General features: G+C 43.2%; 1 protein-coding gene across 1 annotated transcript; it reads right to left on the reverse strand.

The window, feature by feature from the left end:
• Positions 1-322: 322 nt before the first annotated feature.
• LOC139212313 (G patch domain-containing protein 2-like) lies at positions 323-20,487 on the reverse strand. Its single transcript, XM_070842833.1, has 10 exons — positions 20,435-20,487; positions 18,623-19,288; positions 13,103-13,164; positions 12,181-12,339; positions 11,722-11,807; positions 11,553-11,617; positions 11,419-11,458; positions 11,229-11,320; positions 6,607-6,692; positions 323-1,677 (listed from the first exon to the last, which is right to left on the reverse strand). The coding sequence occupies exons 2-10, from the start codon at positions 19,282-19,284 to the stop codon at positions 1,556-1,558; spliced, it is 1,374 nt and encodes a 457-aa protein (XP_070698934.1). The 5' UTR covers positions 19,285-19,288; positions 20,435-20,487; the 3' UTR covers positions 323-1,555.
• Positions 20,488-20,921: the final 434 nt, after the last annotated feature.

Below are 20,921 nucleotides of genomic sequence, written 5' to 3' on the forward strand. Positions count from 1 at the left end.
GATTCCTGTAGCAGGATGTCTAGTGTGAGGCATCCATTTAGACGAGTGTGCACACACAGCATTTATAAATGTCATCCCTGGCCAACATGATCACATAAAACCTCCTCAGACGGATTATTGCAGACGTATAACTCACGTTAATTGGCAAATCTCATTCTACTAAATGCAATTCTTCTCTTAAATAAGGTTTTAAAGTGTCTGAAAAGGCATGCAGTATGTAGCTGATGATAATGCAGTTCATTTCACTAAAAAGGTATCTTCTCATCATTATAGAAAGTGCACACCTGCACCTTTTGGTGCTGGGAAGATTTCAAAAACATGCCTATGTTTTAAAAAAGAACATGAAACTCTTTCCCACGACCAAATTCACTCCGGTGTTTCTATTCACGTCAACATTTCAAAATACCTTCTCAAGCCACTCTCTGGCAGAAATGATTTGATTATGTACAGGAGTGGACAACACTTATCGCCTATATTGTGAAGCAGAGTGTACTTGAATCTGATATGAACGTTTTTTTGGGGTTTTTTTCTGAAAAAAACTGCTTGTTTACCAGCTTGGTGAGAATTGTTGCGTTTGATCACACTGTATGCTCCCATTGATCTTTTAATGCATCTGATGCCGAGGAAGCCAGGGAAATGTACACCCCAAGGGTAGGTGAAAAGACGGTGTACGGGTCTCCTCTCCCATCTCCAATAGCTCCTCCGACTCCTTTCTGCTGGCTCTCAGCAGCTCTCTGCACAGCCCCAAAAGCAACTAATCCACCACTGCTGAAAAACAGGCTGTTCAAACAGATTTGCAGCTGGCCTTGAACTTAAATACATTTGGGGAAATTTGAATATGGAAGGTAAGCTGAAGAGAACAGAGGCGGCCCTCCGAGGACCAGGACCACGCTCCCTCTGTGTTGTGCTAATGAGCACCTTTGTACACACTGTAGCTTTTCAAATCCATGCTAATAGGAGGCCTGTACTTTGTGTGGCTCTCTACCGGTGGTCGCCTCTCTGAACTCTGTAGCAGCATGTGGTAGCTAAACATTCTGATGCTCTCCTGTCTCTGAGCCGCATACGTGCAGCCATTGTTGGCTGCCGTGAAGTAGAGCAGACTCCCCCCTGGTCACCCAGCCTCACCTGACCATCCTCCCAGTGTTCCTGCTGATAAACACTGTGCTACTAGAGTGGACATAATTGCTGGATTGTGTGGTAGCAGGTGGCCTGGAGACTGTGTGAGGAATCAGTAGGAGCCGTCGAGTCTTGAGTCAAACGAGGAGCCTCTTGAAGCTGCTTTCTTCCTTGAGGCGATGGCAGAGGGCTATACAAGGCTTGATTGCATTAACATTTGTCATGCCTAATATACTACCTGGAAAGAACGGATCAAGCAGTAACATGCTGATTTGAGGTGTAATGATGTGCTTTGTCTTTAAGTTTGTGCAGCAAACTGCAGGTTTAGCCTTTTTTCATTCTCAGGCACAATCGCTTTCCTTTTGGCACATTCTTCCACACTTGGGTGTGCTTGTCAAGCCCCGTTCAGGTGCTCACATGGTCCCCTCGGGAGGAAATATTAACTCTCAGGCTGAGCAGAAGTGGAGGACTGTGAACTTGGTCCCACAGCCTCTAGGGTTGAGGTGTTCCTGCCTCCCTGTGCCTCTTCTCTCTGGTGATCCTTGTGAAATGGGTTGCTAGCTGCACAGAAAAAGAAATCACACATCACATTCTAGACATGTAAACAGTAAAAGATACACACATTAATCACATTTGCCTTCAATGTTTCAATGGACAGCCTCTCAAATAAAAATTACATTTATTCCAAGACTCAAAGACAGTTCGCTGTTTTAGGTATATTAAAATACAACTTTGAAGCAATCCTCGTCTAATAGGTTAAATATTAATGAGGTTTTGGTCAAGTGAGCCAAATCCAATTTGGCCCCATATGACTTGTGGACATGGTGATTAAAAGGCCAATCTGTGCTGCTCCTATGGCTTAAATTCCCCCCTCCAGTTATGCAGTGTAAGAAGCTGTATGTTTTTAACTCCATTCATCACATGTTCACATCTCACTGACTTCCTTCCTTTTTAAAGATCCTCTTTCTCTTGATCTCACTCACCTTTAAAGCTTTTTGTCTCTGGGACTGAGGGGAAATATCTGAAAGCGAACCGGAGCCAATTATTGCAAGAGACAGAGGAACTCTAAAACAATTGCGCTCCCTAGCATGCTTGATGAATAAATCTTTCCTGATCTCCCCCAAAAAGTTAGTGGCGGTCACACAAGACATTCGCAAGGCAGTCCCAGAGCAGAGGACAAGGGAACTAGAAGTGACATTGTGGCTCTGGCCTGTCTCAAAGGATTAGGCATTACAGCATTCACTGGCATGTGCTTTTGCTCGTTCCCATTATATCTACTTGTGCCTCTTTCCAGATGACTTCTTCCCCAAACTGATCCGCCGGGCAAGATAATTGATTAATATTTCTTGAGGGAATGATGACTAACCGTTGCTGAGGTTCAACCCAAACACTCAGGTTAAACATAGTCAAAGGCTTGTATCAAAATTCAGGAATTTTCAAATTTGACAGATACACAGAAATGGCTATGAACACTGGGTTTGTGAGTGTGTTAACATGCACAGGGCATACCAGATACTAAGTTCTAACCAAGGTGAAGGTCACAGTGAGGATAAGTTGTTTATATGCATTTTTGCATTTTGATCAAGTGTGCAGATATTTTTTTCAAAATGATTCATTTACATGACAAATTGCTGTACTAATTTGAAGAAAGTGACATTACTCCGGCTATCACTGTACAAATATTCAATTATTTCTCATGTTTAGCTTATTGTATGGTGGAAGTACTCAAATTCTTACATAAAAGTACCAACACAACTATTTAAAAATACTCCATTACAAGTAAAAGTCCTGGATTCAATACCCTACTTGTGCATGATATTGAGTACTGTAGGAGTATCAAGTGGGTTCCAATCTACAGTAGAGGTAGGGTCCCCACCAAAGATACATTTGGGGTTTGTGAGGTGATTAACAGAATAATGGATGGTTTAACCTCAAGCAGTTATTTAAATAAAACCACTGGTTTATCATTTAACAATACATTGTGTTTTTATATGTGTTGCTCCACTTCAAAAATTGTGTTTATGTTCAGTACTTTAGTAGATGTACTTCGCTACTTTCCACCACTGGTGGATGGTATGCATGTTTGTAGGTAAATAACATAATGCATTCACATACAACATCTCATTAAAAATTATATTAAAACTATGACTGTAAGTAATCCACTGCTTAAATAAAAGATAGCCAGAACACCTACACACAGCTGTTTTTACATCAAGGTCAATAAAGACATTACAACGCAAAGGTTTTCTGTCAATGGGAGAATTACAGTACATGCATTTATTGTGGGTGATAATGGGAGGTTGAATGGAACCATCTTACCATCTTAATAAGCTCTCATGTGATGCTCTCTAAAAACAATCATTACAGGCCTTCCTGGAGAACTCCCCTTCCCCCTGTTTATTAATCAGCTAATTACACATTGACAGTAATGGGCCTGCTGATTCCCACACTTAAATGAACAGGGCTGAATAGCTCTTTAATGATTAGCCTTTGTGTTTCTCTCTCCTGCTCGCTCTCCTTCTCTCTCTCACACACACACACACACTCACACACACACGCCATTCTTTTCACAATTGAAAAAATAGGACATTTACATCAGACCTCCCGATGAGAGGATTTGCACACAAATGAGTCAAGAATCACCTGACAGACTGAAAAAAAAAAAACCTGCCTCCACAAACAAGAAAACAGTTAGAGTGGTTACAGAGGCAGCAGGCTCGTGGTTACACTATGTCAACTTGTGTGAGTTTCAGTGTTAAGCTCAGCCTCCAGCAACAGCAAAAACCACCATGGAAGTTTGGTGGAGCAACGCAGGGCAGGTGCAGGTGGAGATGGAGGAGTTGGGCGGGGGGGGGGTTTGAAGGACGCAAGCAGGGTGCGAAGTGGAGCCAGAGAGGGCGAAATAGTGCGGTGGGCTGCATTTCTGTCAGCAGAAGTGATGGCTGAGTGGTAGCGTTATTTGTCTTGTGCTGCCATACGGCCCTCGCACCAGCCTGGGCATTAATGAGAGGGGGCCGGACCGCCGGGCAGGAACACGGCGGGCCTCCGACGCAGGTGATCTGTCACGCAGCCGTCTTGCTCGGGCAAGGAGACACATGAAGACAGAGGGGAGAGGAGAGGCGGCAGGGCTGACCGAGGGGCTGGCCTCCACATGGGCACCCACATGTGGCACTTTGCAGCACGTAGAGATAACACACTAAAAGTCTGACGAAGGCAATCAAACTGACTTCCACCCCATTTATTCACTCCAAATCTAGCTCCTTTTGAAACGTACGCACTGAATAAGTTCAAGTTTGGGTTTATTGCCATCATCCCTTTATAGAGATAAAGATGAAGGGCATTATAGGAGACAGCAGGGGAGGAGTAAAATTGCAATAATTAATTAGTCTGTGTGTGGGACCAGCCAAGACTATTAAAATCCATCAGGATTTTTACACTTACTGATTCATCTTTGCCTTGCGAATTATTCTCTCAAACTTGTGGAGTGTGTGGGATGCATTCATGTTCATTTTCTGTGATTGGGTAACATGATGATTTTCTATAATTCACTCGTTGCAGAATACAAATACCAATATTTGTAGAAATTGCACAAGTTATAGACAAGGCCCAATAAATCCATCTTAAATGACAATTTCGATCTATATTTTTGATAATACCTGATAACATATAATGGAAAACAGGCATGCTTTGTTCTATATCAAGTAAGGACTTGTTGGATTGAGTTGGATTGTTGGATTGATGGTGGTGAGAAAAGTAGAAAATGGCCAATTTAAGGCTGAGAAATGGAGTGGTCATCTAATCCGAACAGATACCTGGCTTGATAAGTTGTTGTGTCTTTTTTTTTCACAACCAGCTTCAGCACTGCCGTGGAAGTGTTAAAGGGGTAAAGAAAGAAGACAATGCAACAGCTGGGTACCGCCTCAGTAATTCCCAATGGAGCCCTGGAAGACACCTCCAGTCGCAGACCATTTTCACTCTTGATTACAGAGTTTCAAATCAACCACTAACACATACAACAATCCACTTCCTCTGGCCAACTCAAACAAAGACTCGGCTGTCATGTTCACTAAGAGCAACACAGGGAGCCACGCTGTTCTTTCTACTAAATGCAGTGAACAATCTCTCCATGCAAACAAGATGTTTACCAGAAAACAACTCCACTCAACTCAAGAAATCACTGAATCTGATTTTGTCTCTGTACACATTCATGCCAGAATGGCAACAAACCAAAATTTGTACACAGAGCGTGTGAAAGCTTGTCAGAGTAAATGTGCATCTCCTGGCGGTGGTGAGATTACTGAGGAGAGACATGGTGCAGCAGGCTGCCAAAGTAAAGATTTATACAGAGCAGTTGCAGCTGCAGAAACTGACATTGGACGACATGGGATGCATGATAAATCATGGTGGACAGGGGGCACTAGACTCAAGACGCAAGAAAACACTCTGAACAGGGCTGAGGGTGGGGGGTGGGTTCTAATCATGGTTTTTCCGTCTACAGTATGCAATTTAGGAAAAAAAAAAACATTTTATTCACGTAAAAACACGCACAATAGGGTAATACACTATCTGCTCTTAAAAAACAAGGTATTTATTTGTATAATATAATGTGATAACTGACCCATTTCTGATTTGTACAGATGATAGTAATAATTGGTTTGATTTATTGAAAAAGAATGAATGAGTTATCATGTTTGTTTAAGATTTTAACATGTGCATTGTGTTACACCTTTACAGCAGACTGTGGGTCTGTCAGGAAACTGAGGGATGCCCCTTGTTCCGCATGTTGAATATGAGGGGCCCTTAAGGGCCAGGGGTGAATCCTTTTTTTACTTTTATGGGAAGTGGTTGAGCGCTAGGGAGGTGAAGGACGGAGTTGCCGGCCGTTCCATCACTCAGTGCAATAAATGGATGCAATCTGTATCCAAGTAAAGCATTGGCTGTTTTTAAATTCCACCTCTTTTATCCAAATGAATGATGGACCCTGGTACAGTGCACTGTGCGGCAATATTAATATACATCAGAGGCCTGCACCCCTCACTAAATCAGGGAACCACAAGCATTTGTTATTTAAATGACAAACAGCAGCTGCGGGAGTGGAGAACGGAGAGGGGACACAGAAGAAAAGGTGGACAAACCAATTCAGATTTCAATCCGGCAAAGACACAAGGCCCCGAGCCATGACTCTAATGAAAAAAGGCAGCTCCTCTGGTCCAAACAGACACAACGGCTGCTGCTCGGTGCCACCACCAATAGAGTGAACTCCACATCACACTTCTGTTCTTCTTTTGCTTTAAACAGAAAGCTACCAAGTCTAACTGTTCACTTCCCTCTGCCGCTAATCCACCAAATATTTTTTGTAATTCGGGTTAATTACTGTATAATCTGCAGATTTAATCTTGATCTTGTATATAGCAACATAACACCTCCAAGAATAAATCAAGTGAGTGGTGAGGAGGTCGGAGATTCATCAGTATGTGTGGATGGTGTTACCTGATGTTGTGAGGGACATAGCTGCTGCTTCCCTCCTCCTCCTGATGTCTCCTGTGCATAACAGTCCTGGACTGAAGTTAGTCTGGCTGGGGGGGACACAGACAGAGAGAACAAATGATATTCACAATCTGATATGCAGCTCACACCCGCAACACACATATAAGCATGCAGAAACTTAACAATTTCACGAAAGTCGATAAATGCACTTTTGCAAACACTGCAACTTGTACTTAGCCTCAGTACGCTGCTTATTTTGCCACATCTTAATTTTTCTTCATTAATACATGTTTTCATTTGAGAGAATATTCGATGAGGAGAGGTGCCGGGGTGCATGTGGCTGAGTCATTGCAGAGTTCACATAAACAAATTACACCTGCTCTGTGCCTCCTGTGTCATATGTCAGGAGCCCTGAAATAGGAAAAGCCCCCCCACCAGCTTAATAGCCCTGACTACGGAGATGTAAAGTTAAGGTCAAGGTCCGTTCCATCACTGGGGGGTGTGGGGGGGGGGTTGGAAGCAGCAGATGTGGTAGGTGCTGTGTGTATGTCTGTGCATTGGGAGGAGGGGGACAGACTGAGTGAATGAGAGAGAGGAGGATTGGAGTGTGTGAGGATGCTACAATAAGACATAATGACAAAAAAAATGATTGAAGTTAAAATGTTGCTGCTTATGATATACACAACTAGCCTGCTTCTCAGAGAGGATTCAAACATGGCATTCAGATGGAAAATGCCAATAAACATGACCCGTACAAATGAGCTCATGACAGATTGCAAAACCACAAGAGGTCCATACAGACGACAGCTACTTGTTAACCAGCACAGCTCATCTTGGACTCCAGGCTACATAAAGCTCACAACCCTAACAGGCACATGCTACAATAAGGCCCCGTCAGGGCAGCCTTTTAACAGGCAGCGTGTTCCATGACCTCAACACCCATAAATCACATGACGGGTGTGCAGGCACGGGGTGTCGAGAGCTGTGCAGGGCATGCTTTGAGCGAAGTCTCTATGTTGTATAATCAATAGATATAAAAATAAATGGCCTGACCGTTATTCTCTCCCTGCTACCCCTCTCTAATAAAATCCCAGTAATGCATATTTCATTTACTTTTATACTTATTGATTACCTGTACTCCAGTTAGTAAATCACGCGCCTATCGATCCCTCAATCGTACCTCTGTCGGACAGCACATAACCAGCCATTTGCGCCCCTGATAAAGAGCTCAGGCATTGAACTCCCCACAGTAAATCTTTGCAAACTAACTTTTTAATTCCAAAATCGATCCACGTTTAAACGTCGCATTATTTCACGAGGCACGCCTGCAGTATTAAAAGTAATACCCTGATGCATTTGGTCTTAATGTGTGGAGGTCCATCCCTCCATCTCTTCCCTCATTACACCGAGGCCGAGGCACTCCAGGGCCCCTGCAGCCTGGAGGGAGGCGAGGGCCCTTCCCTGCTGCTGAGATTGGAGAGCCAGAGCCGCTCTGGGGCCGCCAAGAGCCCACTGAGACACTCAGCACAATGCTAATCAAACATGAGAATACCATCAGCTGGCTCATTAACCAAGGCAAAACACCACTATTCATCTCAGAGCAGAACCCAAAGGCTTTTTATAAGTATGTTACAAAGCTGAGTGTAAAACTGAGTGGTAAAAAAAAAAAAAGCACAACACTGTTTTTATTATTTAACATCTGTTACTTCATCAGTTTTAACAGCATGGCAGATGCTGGCCAGTTGTTTTGTCTCCAAATATATAGAAACTGTGATGAGAAAACAAAGATTAACTTAGTGGCAATGAGCAATGAAAAAACTAGTCATATGTGATGAAGACGGGCAACAACAACTAAATTCTATCAAAGACACAAGGACACTGAGGAAAAAGTCTCCAAGATAGATTTTTCAGGTCATATGAGACACTTTTAAATGCAGTGCAGTCCCTTAGGGTCCAGAGTAAAACAGCACTGACATAGGGTCAATTGTAATTTTGGCGCCCACATCCAAAAGCAAATATATCAATTAAAAATAATAAATCAAAAGAGGAGTGAAGAGCTGCAGTTACAAAATGGCCATCTATTTTCATTAGGATACACAGCGCTTCAGGTGGGAGCAGGATCTCAAGATTAATAGAGGTATTCAAATGAATCAGAAAGGATTAGGGTCTCCAGGGAACATGATCAATAGCTCCAAATCAATAATCAATAGGCCACTCACACCAATATACTAACTGCTGACACCAAGATCTCACAATTAAAATGAAAACTGGGAAGGGAGTGGCGTAAGACTATGATTTATCTCACAGCGCAAGTGTCATTTAGAAATAAATAAGTCAATAGATAAAAGCTGCTGCTGCCTGGCTCAGGTGGGAGGCAGTTATGCATTTTAACGTGGCCACCGGCCCCGGAGCATTACAGCCAAATCCCATGAAGCATCGCGCCTATTCACGCGCCGTTCGAGGATAAACAGTATGCAACCTCATACAGCCTTTATCACTTAGCATCAAATCTCTGATTGTTGCCGTCAACTCGCGGCAAACAGGAGATGACAGCTTTTATTAATACAGTATCATTTCAACCTGGCCGCGGTACAAGATTAATGCTTATGCTCTGCCCACAGAGAAAACACTTTTCTCTCAAGGGTGTTTGGAAACAAAGAAAAGTCAGATCTATGAGAGCTCAGCACTAGAAATCGATCACGCGGGTAAGACGTTAAAAAGAAATGAAAATATAGTGAAGTAAAATCAGGAGTGGACATTTTAAAGTTCGTTAGGAGCAGGCATGAGCAATTATAGCATTTCTCATTGTCATGCAAAACAATAACTGTAACTGTCTGGTGGTGTGTTTGCATGTGAATGTGTGTTTTGGAGAAAGTTAAAGGACGTAAATGGGTGCCATGTGTGCAGAGCTGGGGCATAAGGACAGAGCAGCCATCTCACTGGAGAGTGGATTTGAGCAGCTTGGGGAGATAGATTCAGCTTGTGCCGTCCAACGGGACACATCAGAAGCCCCTCTCGTCAATCCCCCCTCTCTCCCTCATTCATTTGGGAGTATGATTTATACTTTTTGAAGTGAAGGGTCTTGAATCCCACTATAAAGGAATTAAGAGGTCTCCCCTGAGTCCGCCATTCAAATGAGAGCATGGCAGGGATATGAGGGCTTTTTAATAGAGAGAAATTAGTATTCACAATGCCTCAAACTGGAATCTGAAGGAACCTTTCAGGTGGAGAAGAAAGGGCCAGTTTAGAAAAGAAAGCCCTAAGAAGTCGGGGGCTTTTCATTGCAGTCGTGTTTTTGCCCCTCATCAAGGAGTGCTGGAGCGCTCTGTGAAATAACCCAAGAGAGAGGGAGGAGAAAGAGTGTGTGTGAAACAAAATTAAGAATGCACCATAAATAGGCAGAGTGGAAACAATACAATGAGGAGTCCCACAGTCTCGAGGCCAAGGGGGCTGAGCGGCTTCTCAGCAGTCCCCCATGCAGATCCAACAGTTCCAGGGATGACTGGGAGCAATGTGATGCTTTGACAAATATCTTTTGGATAAACCTTCTCTTTATGTTTTTGTGCAGTCCCAGAAATGCAGGGATTTTAATCTGCATTACAACTATGTCAACACATACTATTTCCCTATTTGAGAACGCTGACCTTGAAAACTATTGAATTCAAGTATGACAACACTGGGCTGCTGCTGTCTACTGTGAGTTCAGTTCAAACTTCAGGGTCAGGGTTGACATTAGCACTTATCCTCTGTTTGGGGTCCTGGAGACTCAATCTCCCCTTTAACGGCTCAAAAACATACTTGACATTGTTTACTCACCATGATACTTCATTAACTAACTAATTATATGACAACTGATTACATGAAAAGATGAATGAACTGATGAATAACAGAAATATATTCTTATTTGGTGTAAAACAGTGCTTTATGCTCATTTTTATATTCTATCACCCTCATTAAATGTTTAAGCTCAGTTTGCAGCAAAGGGAACGTTACAAGTTTAATACTTGTCTACAAATTAGGTTTTAATAAGGTCGGAGGAAAAAAAGAAAATACACATTTGAAGATAAAAACGGTTAATTTTGTAATTACTATAATTATTGCTGCACATACAGGGTTTGAGTGTGTGAGGCCGAGCTATGAGGAAGTAAAGCCAGTGTCGACAAAATGGATTAAAATGGATGTGGACATGTATTCCAATATGTGTGTGTATCTGTGTGCGCTATCTACCAGCGCATAGAATAGATTACATCCTCCACTGGTGTATTTACGACATGAATATTTTAGTTTAAAAACATGCCTTAAATTTGCAAACGCACGGAGAAAAACCCAGCTACCAATTAACTCCTGTAAATTCACTAAAACACACATTTAAGTGTGTGTCTCTCCTTCACAGCTTAATCTCGTGTTGATGGTGAAGAAGGAGGTCTAGAAACACAAACACACTCATTGCCTCTGAGGCATCATCTAAATGAAGATCACCCTGGTTAACAGCGCCCCACTGTATGTTCTGATACTAATTCATTTAAATGAATTGGCCAAAGACATGTCCATCAATATGTTGAGCTTTGATCAAAAATACTGAATGGTGTTTCCAATAGGCCCAATAGGCCAGTGGCATCAACTACCTGTTCCTGCAGACTGAGGAGGAGCATCTGAGATGGGAGCTCTGTGACACCATGTCAATAGGACACACTGGTAATCGGCACATAGGGTTCAACTGGAAATTGACAGTAATCATTTAGACTTTGCAGTTTCACCAAAAAAGAGTGAACAGAACAGGGCAAAAAAGATCATAAAAATTGGAAAAAAACACACCTGGCTTCGGTCTCGTTTTCCAACAGAAGGCAGCCAAAAGCTGAAAGGAGATGATCAAAGCATAATTACTGATGGAAACAGATGGACTTGATACTAAAAGAGTTCTGTGTCATTTTTGAGCCGGTCTATCTTACTCTCTCTGGTAAGGATCTTGGGAAAAGTGTCTCAGCCTCTCCACAAACACAGGCACGCCATTACCCTGTAAAGCACAAATCAAGGATACACACTAAGAACCAAGGAGCTTAAAAACATGTGTAACTGTTTTCCTTCTGAGGAAAAAAAAAGGAGCCAGCTGGCTTTAACCTTGCTGGGAAGCCGTCTCCTATCCTTCCTGATGCAGCAGGCAGCAGAGCCAGGCACTCGTTTCACGCGTGAATGATACCGATAACCTGCAACAGTACAAAACACGTTTATCATCCTGTGTTGCAAAATGGTCAGAAAAGATCATTAAACAAGACAGTACAGAGAGGGTATATAGAGTATACACTGTAGCACATTTGAGGCACGAGAGAAACTGTTATATCATTTGATTCATAAAATATACAAATAAGAACTCTAAGAGCAGTGCCAGCTGACCTGAGTCAATCATTTTAAGAAAAGTTTGGCGCACAGGCAAAGCCATTACACTTATTATGTTCCCCACACAAACATCTGTCTGATTCCTCTAGGGGAGACTACAGAGAAGGCCATTACAGTAGTCTGTAAAACAAACAAGCTCATGATTTGTGTTAATGAGACTGTGTGAGCATCTTCATCCATTACCTCTCTGAGAGGGCCGTGCAGGTTGCAGGAAGGTGGGCGAGGGACGGTTATCCTCGAGGGAAAGCTGATTGTCTGAGTCCCAGTTGGGAAGCAGGCCGGCCACGCCCGCCCCGACTCCACAGTCGCCCTCGAAGAACCAGTCACTCTGCTCGTCATCGCCTACACACAGGGACAGGCAGGATGCTGCCTTGGTTAGCATGTCACTGCTGCAGCCTGCATATTTCCACCCAACATACTTGGATGAAATTCAATACGTTTCAAAATTTTAACTTGTGCTACAGTAATAGCTATCTAACCCACCCGAAGCTCTAAGCAAGCGTAAAGCACCACCACACAGACAGCCAAGGTACCGAGGCTACCAAGGTAGTACCACTGGATAGGTCGTATGTAAACTTCAGTGGAGCGACTGACACGTGTGTGTTCAGTAATGACTGCTCCTTTAACTACACACTTCCAGACAACCAGACAACACCAGTGTGGTCCCCAGACAACGAGCTCTTTTCAGGCCTGTCAGTCAGCAAAGAATGCGCAGGAACCATGCCTCTCACAGTCAAGGTGTAGTGACAACTGTTAAATCAGAGGCCGCCTGGCCCCACCACAGCTAATGAGATTAGCAAAAGCTTCAGCGCTCATTAACACGACATGACAACGTCTTATTAGAGTCGCCTGGGTGCCCAGCAACCAGCCCATTGTATCGAAACCTCCCTCTCTAGTCCCAGCGTTCCCTCAGAGTCGAGCAGGGTATCGTCCAAATCTGACGAATCGTCATCTTTCTTTCCACAATCATGAATGCTTCATGTCCGAGCTCCAAACACTCAAAATCAAATCAGGTTTTCACTTCCCAATTTGATCCACATTAAGTGATGAAGATGTTGCACTTAATAGTTCCCTGTATGTTAAAATTATACATTTTTTTTACTACCTTGTCTTCCTTCATCATTGGTGAACAGGCCAGGGTCACTGCTGCATGTACTGCTGGTTTCCCTGCAGAGAAAAGAAGAGAAACTTCACATGCAAATGATTGCCACTGACCTGCTTCTTTAATATCAATGACATCTGAGAATGAAACGCTCTGTTTTGATTTGTCATCTGAAACCTGATGGGTTCTTTAGGTCAGACAATGTTATAGCATCTGAAAAGTGAACAATGTGAATCAAAAATGAACATGGAGCTGTAATGTCAATATTTAACATGTACCATTCAATGATAAAAATAATGAAGAAGTCCGGAGCTAGAGGTCGACATAAATGGAAATGACACAAAAAGACAGAGCGTGCTGTGTTCTCCCTTGTTGCGATAGCAAACACAAAGGCATGAGGAGAGGCTCTGATCGAAGCCACTGAGTGACATGCACAATCTAATTGAATATCCTCCGCTGTCAGCTCCAATCTAATCTGGCCAGCGTTGTGGAGGATGACAGGAGAGCGAGACACATTCCCCTGCCCGCCCCTCCCGCTGGGTGTGCCCCACACACAGAGCGACCCACAGACGTGCCGCTTCCACACAACAACTGGCCAGCATCTGCTGCGTGGGCTGCCACTGCTTACTGCCGAGACTGCTGCATCGCTGGTCCTCCCCACACCCCCAGGCAACCCCTGATAAGCAGCCTCCGCACCCTCTGTGCCCCCTATGTTACCCAAGACCACCCTGGGTTTCTCTGCCTTTCTCACACCTCAGCCACCTTGAACTGGGACCACCAGACACTCCAAGGTCACGGGGGTCCAGAGGAGGGATGGGGGGGGGGCAAGAGCTCAAAAAAAAGGATTTCTTCTCTCTGAAAGTATACTAACACACAATGCTGTCATTGCCTACTTTAAAAAATATCTACATATATCTTTATGAATATTTTTCCATTACTTAAAGCCCTTTCTAAATACCCATCAGTTTAAAAGAAAAGTAACATCATTGCATCAGGTGACACTGGAGTCCCTCATTAGTTTATTCTGACTCATACTCATATGTGTACCGCTGCCATAAATGCTCACTAGTGTGTATTGATCCGCAGGTGAAATTAGTCTCTAAGAAATACACCATTTACTCCTGTTCGAGTAAAATAAAAAAAATTAAAAAACAATATTTAATTTCTTTATCTAAAGGACAATGAATGTGTGTGAGCATGAGCCAGCCAACTAATGTTCTGCAGTCCCTTTACATATTTATATTATCTTATTTTACATTTGTACAATGTGAACAGATGAACAGATGGGTTTGCTTCAGACAGATTAAGAAAGTTGTAAAGTATTGATGTACAGACTAAAACATTGTTGGTTTTGTTCTTTTCGTGACATTTGTTGACCACAAGTACAAAACTATAACACAAGCCTTATCCTTTAAACAAAGCTAATTTCCATTCAAACTACTTTATGCTTTGCATTCTGCTTCGTGTTTATCATTGCTGACCTTGCTTATAGGAGAAAGCTGGAGGGTCAGATATGCGCTGATACAGTGCTTTGCCATACTGCAGAGGCCTGCCAGGGAGAGCAGGATCAGAAAAACTTCCGTCCAGCCCGCACGCCTTCCTGGCCAGATGGTCCTGCATCATCTCCCCCTCACATCCACAAGAAGCAGATGTGAAAGGGAGCAGGCCTCTCAGGGGAATCTGGGAGATGTCTGGCCTAGCTGAGCAGTCCTGGACCGTCCCTCCACCCCCGTCCCACCCCTTCAGCCCTCTCTCCAGACTGATTCCCCAGGCCTCTGCTCAGCTGCATCCCACCTCTGGACACATCGGCTAGCATCTGGAGCGCAACATCAGTAGAGGACACAGCCACAAGCTCTACAGTAACTACTATTTTGGTTTTACGCTTACTATTCCCACCAGTGTGGTATAAAAAAGGTTTTCTTCTTAATGGAGGGGTTTTGTGCAAAGTTTGAAAAAGAATCACAGGTATAAACAATTAATTGGAGACACCCATTAAGTATTTATCCGTATTAACGGTGTAATGTGATGTCGCTTGGAGCAACACAGGGCCGATGTGAGACCGTTTCCATTAAGTACTGCCTAATTAATGCCATGAATAATTGAGACCCCCATTTTTCTTGGGACCAAAAGAAACACCTCCTCTTTCTTTAGCAGTGACCTTTCTCAACAAAAGTTGACAAACATTTGGGGCAAACTTGTGCTTAGACTCAAACGCAAAACAGCAACTCCTCCAGTCAAAACTAGGATATTCTATTGTGGATTACATGCTATAAAAGCAACTAAGTCTTAATTAGGCAAAGTACCATATGTCCATGGTGAAACAAAGGCAAGGGCAAAAACAAAAACTGCATTCCAGTATTTCAGAGCTGAACTTAACTCCCCACACGGCCCTATTGTCTCTATACAAGCCAAAGAGGTGAAGCAAACCACAGTATCCAGATGAGCACTAATCATTAGGATATAATCCTCAGCTCCTGGGAGAGGCAGACCAGTTTGCACAGAGATTACAGGCTAGCCGCCATTTATTGAGCCTGGGCTCATTCTGCAGAGGAATAAAGAAGAGGCAGAGACGGAGGGGGGCAAAGCGCTGATAACAATGGATCTGTGGGCTCTTCAAACAAGCCGCCCCAACCCAAATCCATGCCCTCTTCCATGGGTGTCTGATTATAAGGTTATCCCACCATCCCTGAGCTGCAGTAATTGGATTAGTCTCAGAGATTTATGAAAATTAACTTCAGCAAATGCTGCACTGCTTCCCCCAAAACTCCTCATAGAGTTTTCAAAATATAAATTGCAGAAAAGCGCACACAATGGCTTTGTTTTTCTGGTGGCAGGGTGGAAGTCAACATCACCAGTAAGAGCGACGCAGCAGGAGACGGAGGCCGGGCCCCCCGACAGCGTCTACCCACAGGTGAGGCCTGCTTGCTGGGCCAGCCTGGGTGCCAGGTGGCCTCACTGCCAGCAGGCTGGGCCAGGTCTAATCAAGGATGTGGAGCCCAACTGGAGCTGCCAACATCTGCTCCCCTTGCACTTGGGTGGCTGAAGGCAAAGCTCTGCTCAGTATGCACATACGAGGAGTGACCTTGAGGAGAGGCATCTTTTAAGAGACCAGACACTCCATATGAAAAAGGTTAATGGAATGAATGGAGGCAAAAGAAATCTGAGTGCTTCAAAAGACATTTTAACAACGGCATCTGTGTCGGACATCAAATGGACTGTACTCTCTTTGAGTATAAATATTGCTGTTGTACCACTGTCAACCCCTCCTCACTGCTGCCATTTGTTCATATCCTTTGCTTTCCCGGCTAAACCATTAGATTGTTGAGCCCTCGGTACAGTGTGGCAGTCTACTGAGCAGCAATCAAGAGCGTTGCCGTTGTGTAAGTGAGAAATGATTGACAGCGTGCCATGGTGTTCCCATTTATTTCTTCTCCGGAGCTGTTTTCTGTCAGAACGGCTATTGATTTTTCCATAAAGAAAGAAAACAAGTACCGTTTAGGGGCTAGGGAGGTCAGCACAAATTAAACCAGAAGATGTAAAGCCTTCTGTCTGTCCCATTACCGGTTACCTCGAATGTCTTCTTCTCAGAGGAAATACATTGTGCTGAAGCATGGCAAGACATTGAGAATGAAAACTTCCCATCTCACAAGAGTATTTGGCTGAATGTCGAACTAAGCTGCCCACCCTTGCTGTATATTTATCAGTCAGCTATACATGTGGATCATGTGAGGCATTTAATGCCAAAACACCATTTATACATTCTGAAAATAAATACTCATTTATATGTAGAGCTGAGACAATTAGTCAATAAATCCACTGGCAGAAATGTGCAACTATTTTGACAAACGATTAAGAGTTCAAGTCATTTTTTCATGTAGAGGAGCAGGGAATATTTGCTGATTTCAGCTTTTCAAATGTGTGGATTGGCTGCTTTTCCTTTTTTTAGCCACACTAACTAGCGGTGTGGCTCTGGGGATGGCAGCGTCTGTCGGTGTGTTGTCCACCATTTTGGTCCAAACTGAAATATCTCAATAACTTTTGCACAGATATTTATACTACCCAAATGATGAATCCTAATAACTTAAGTAATCCTCTCACTTTTCCTCTAGTGCCACCAAATGGTCGAATTTTCCACTTTTCAAGTCTATTGGGTTGGTACGGACATTTATGTTAACCTGCATGAACACGAACAGCGTTTCAAGAGGCAAATTCAAGGACTTTTCAAGAAACCATACGTTTCCGAACTCTGTCGAAGCCTTTAACATCACATCCAAATTGTCACTAAAAATGCTATTGTGAAAATTGTAAAATGCAGTTTCACTTTATAGCTACAGTAATTAATATAAGTTGTAACTTTGTTTATTTTGTCAGTTGTTCATGTAAACTTTGATTGTATGTTTTGAACATGATTATTTCACACTTACTAAGGATTACTCAAGTGATTGTGTAGAAATGACGGATTATGTTGAAAATCAAGTACTTTTCAAGGACTATATTCAAATTCAAGTCTTTTACAAAGTTTCAAAACTTTGTACAAACCCTGTATATGATTGATTGATTGATATGAAATAATGATCAATTATTAACATAGAAAATAATCATTAGATAGATAACACTGGGACAAGGTGGCAGCTTCTAATTGTCACCATTTAGGCGTTTTGATTCCACTGTATATTCTAAGCTCTGCTTCACTGTAATAATATAATGTCCCTCTCTGCTGCCTGTTACAGCCACATTTAGTTTTGCTAAATAAAATGCACACAAGAGGGTGCACTCTGGGACAAAGGGACAGGCCCAGCTTTAATTACCCAGCCCAAGACAGGAATTCATTTCAAAACAAATCAATACCACACCAAGTCACTTATTTATTTGTGACAATATTTCTCGAAAGGAAATAATGAGCTGGCAGATGCCCAGAGGCATAACTATCAAAGATACCTCCCTGGTGATCATTTCAGCTATAGGAGATGAGGATGAAGAGACTCTATCATTCATTTTTAATGTCAGCTCAATCATTTAAAGTGGAGTGGTATGATTGTGATACTTTTTTTTGGTTTAGTTGAGGACATGGTGAATATTGACAAGTGGCTCGATGAAGACGGGCAGTATAGATCATCTTAAATGTCGCCTTGTTTAATTGCTTCTGTCTGATAGTAGTTATGATCATGACTTTTATGTTATGGGTTTAACTGCCTTGCTAAGTTTCCATTTAAAGGGTAAAAAGGGCTTTTAGAGTTTTGAGCTCCTTTTTTTCAGTATGGTTTTAATCCCGACTCTTTAAACTACAACAGGGTTAACATTTGGCTTGTCGCAATACTGTCAACTGAATGAGGGCTGGAACAGCTTCATTTCACAAATAATGAACCTAAAAGCTTTTTATATGGGCTAACCCTAAATGGATGCCAAATGTGGAGTGTGTCTTTTCCTATAGAGCCAACTGGATAGTAAATTAAGGGTTAGATTTGACTCTCAACACAAAGAGAGGAAGAAAATACAAATTCCCATCCTTAAATCTAACATTACCCTTCAGACATGTTCTCATCTGCAGCATCTCTGAGCTCCTTGGCCATCTTTCTCTTACAGCACTCTTTTCCCATCAGCCTGGCTCCTTCAGTCTGACGGTCTGCTCCCACCCAGCCGACAGACCTCTTCTTGGATCCCGACAGTTGCTGCATCCTAGACGGCCTGTGTCTCCGTTTCCCATCTACACCAGAAACTTTTAACTTCTGCTGCAACCTAACCGTGACGTCTGAGGTCATACGTTTGACCTTCCTCCGCCTCCTGAGTGGCCGTCCTGGGTTGTTCTCGGTGAAGGAGTCAGACTCTGGCCAGGAGGGCTGCCTTGTCCTGACCGGGCCTCTCATGACGGAGCGCCACCGGCTGGTTGTAGTCATGTCGTCAGAGTCGCTGCAGTTGGCCACAGAGGCGGCCAACCTCTCCCTGTAGTTCTCCCTGTATTCTTTAGTCTCGTCCAAGCTAGACTCTGAAGCCTCGATCCAGCATCGCCTGTGCTCCAGAGGACAGAGGGAGGAGTCGCGATATCGCTTGCGACCTCTGCGACGGCGGATCTGCCGGCGCTGCTGCAGTGGACTCAGGACCATTTCCTCCCACAGCTCCCCCAGCTTACTTTGCTCTGAGGTCTGCTCCAGAGCAGACACCAGGTCCTGCACCAGCTCATCCATCATGGTGCTGGAAACCAAAGACACAGGATACAACAGACTTAACTAAAGTGATGTCAAGTCAAAGAGTCAAACAACGTGGATAATGCTACATCTAAAAAAATAGTCGCTCTCAGAAATACAAGGTCAATATCAATATTTTCCTATACAATAACTTGGTGTCTCAGCCTACTATACAGATGGTCCAACTGGGGCAAATGTGGGAGTCTGGCTCCAGGGTGGATGAGCAGTAATACTCAAGGCCTCAAAAAATGCATTTAGAAACTAAACAGGGACATCACAGACTCTATACAACAATACATACCATCATGCATATGACACACCACGTTGCTGTACTCTTTCTTTTTGATTCAGTTCGATCAAGATATTTGTCAGGGATTTAATATGCTGCAGCAGCCAAAACCTCACATTCATCAAATTACATATGTCCACTTTGGCCCATTACTGAAGGCACAGCTGTCTGCTTTGCATCACGGTGGCTATTGCCAGTGGAAAACATGTTATCGCTGCCACTTCCACAGAGGACTAATTGTGGAACAGTGATACGACCTGGCACAAGAAGCTCTTATTGAAATCTATTGTGATAGCATTGACCTGCTATCTTTTCCAGCCGTGGATGTTACCTCTGAACCCAGAAATCTGCAATAGCGTTTATTAATAAAATACTCCCAGGCTCATTTTCTTTTTCTTAAAGTCTGGCAGCATGAAATTATAGATGCTCATCCACCTGAGAGAAAAAACTTTCTAGCTCCTGATTTGAAAAGGCGTTCAAAATACAGATTGTTTGAGCGTTTGCACATCCTCATCCTCATCATCATCATCAGCAGCAGCAGCAGCTGCTACAAACCACTCACAGCATCTTCATTACCGATTAAGAAAGCGACTGTACAACATCAGTGCAGCATAACAACAGCAGAGGCGGTCTGGGATGTCTGCATGCTCTGTGCAGACCGCGTTACATAACAACATCTCACACGTGAGCCCAGCACAAGGACAGCCTCAGCAGCCCCTCATCTCCTCCTGCTAACTACCAGCGGAAAACATACACTCTTTAACAGCGTTTAGCTCAGTAACGCCACCGTCACATAGCACTCACAGCAGCTACCATCACGTTATGTAATGATCGGCACAGAGTCCACTGAGTGTCAGCACTCACCAGTCGCAGCTTGTCTTGTTTTTGTTTTCAGCACAGCTGGGACGCCACACGCACTTCCGCCCTGCGGTTCAGCCAATCAGCTGCCTCCGCCTCGCTGTGACTCTCCTGCCACAAGGTTCATGCAGATAGAGACCAAAACCTCTGACTGCCAGGCTGCTGATAACTATTAACTTCACCACAGACCCTCATTACACTCCTTAAGCAAGTTCAGCTGACAAATTACTGGTGGAAACTATTATTCAAATATCCGGTTGTAGTGTATTATTGCTTTAGTCCCAAGACCTAATATAAATTGTAGATGTATCGTATTTGTATAGAAATACTAGGGTCATGGGTCAAAGATGATTCTATTATGATTTATTATCAGTTTGATATAAATGGAACAAATCAACCAATACTACTTCTGAACTCCACACAACAAACTGAAATAACCATCTCTTAACTTTGTCTGCATTTTTCCATGTAATTAGCATGTTAAAGAAGTCTT

The sequence above is a fragment of the Pempheris klunzingeri genome, chromosome 13, assembly GCF_042242105.1.
Source record: "Pempheris klunzingeri isolate RE-2024b chromosome 13, fPemKlu1.hap1, whole genome shotgun sequence".
Taxonomy (NCBI): Eukaryota; Metazoa; Chordata; class Actinopteri; order Acropomatiformes; family Pempheridae; genus Pempheris; species Pempheris klunzingeri.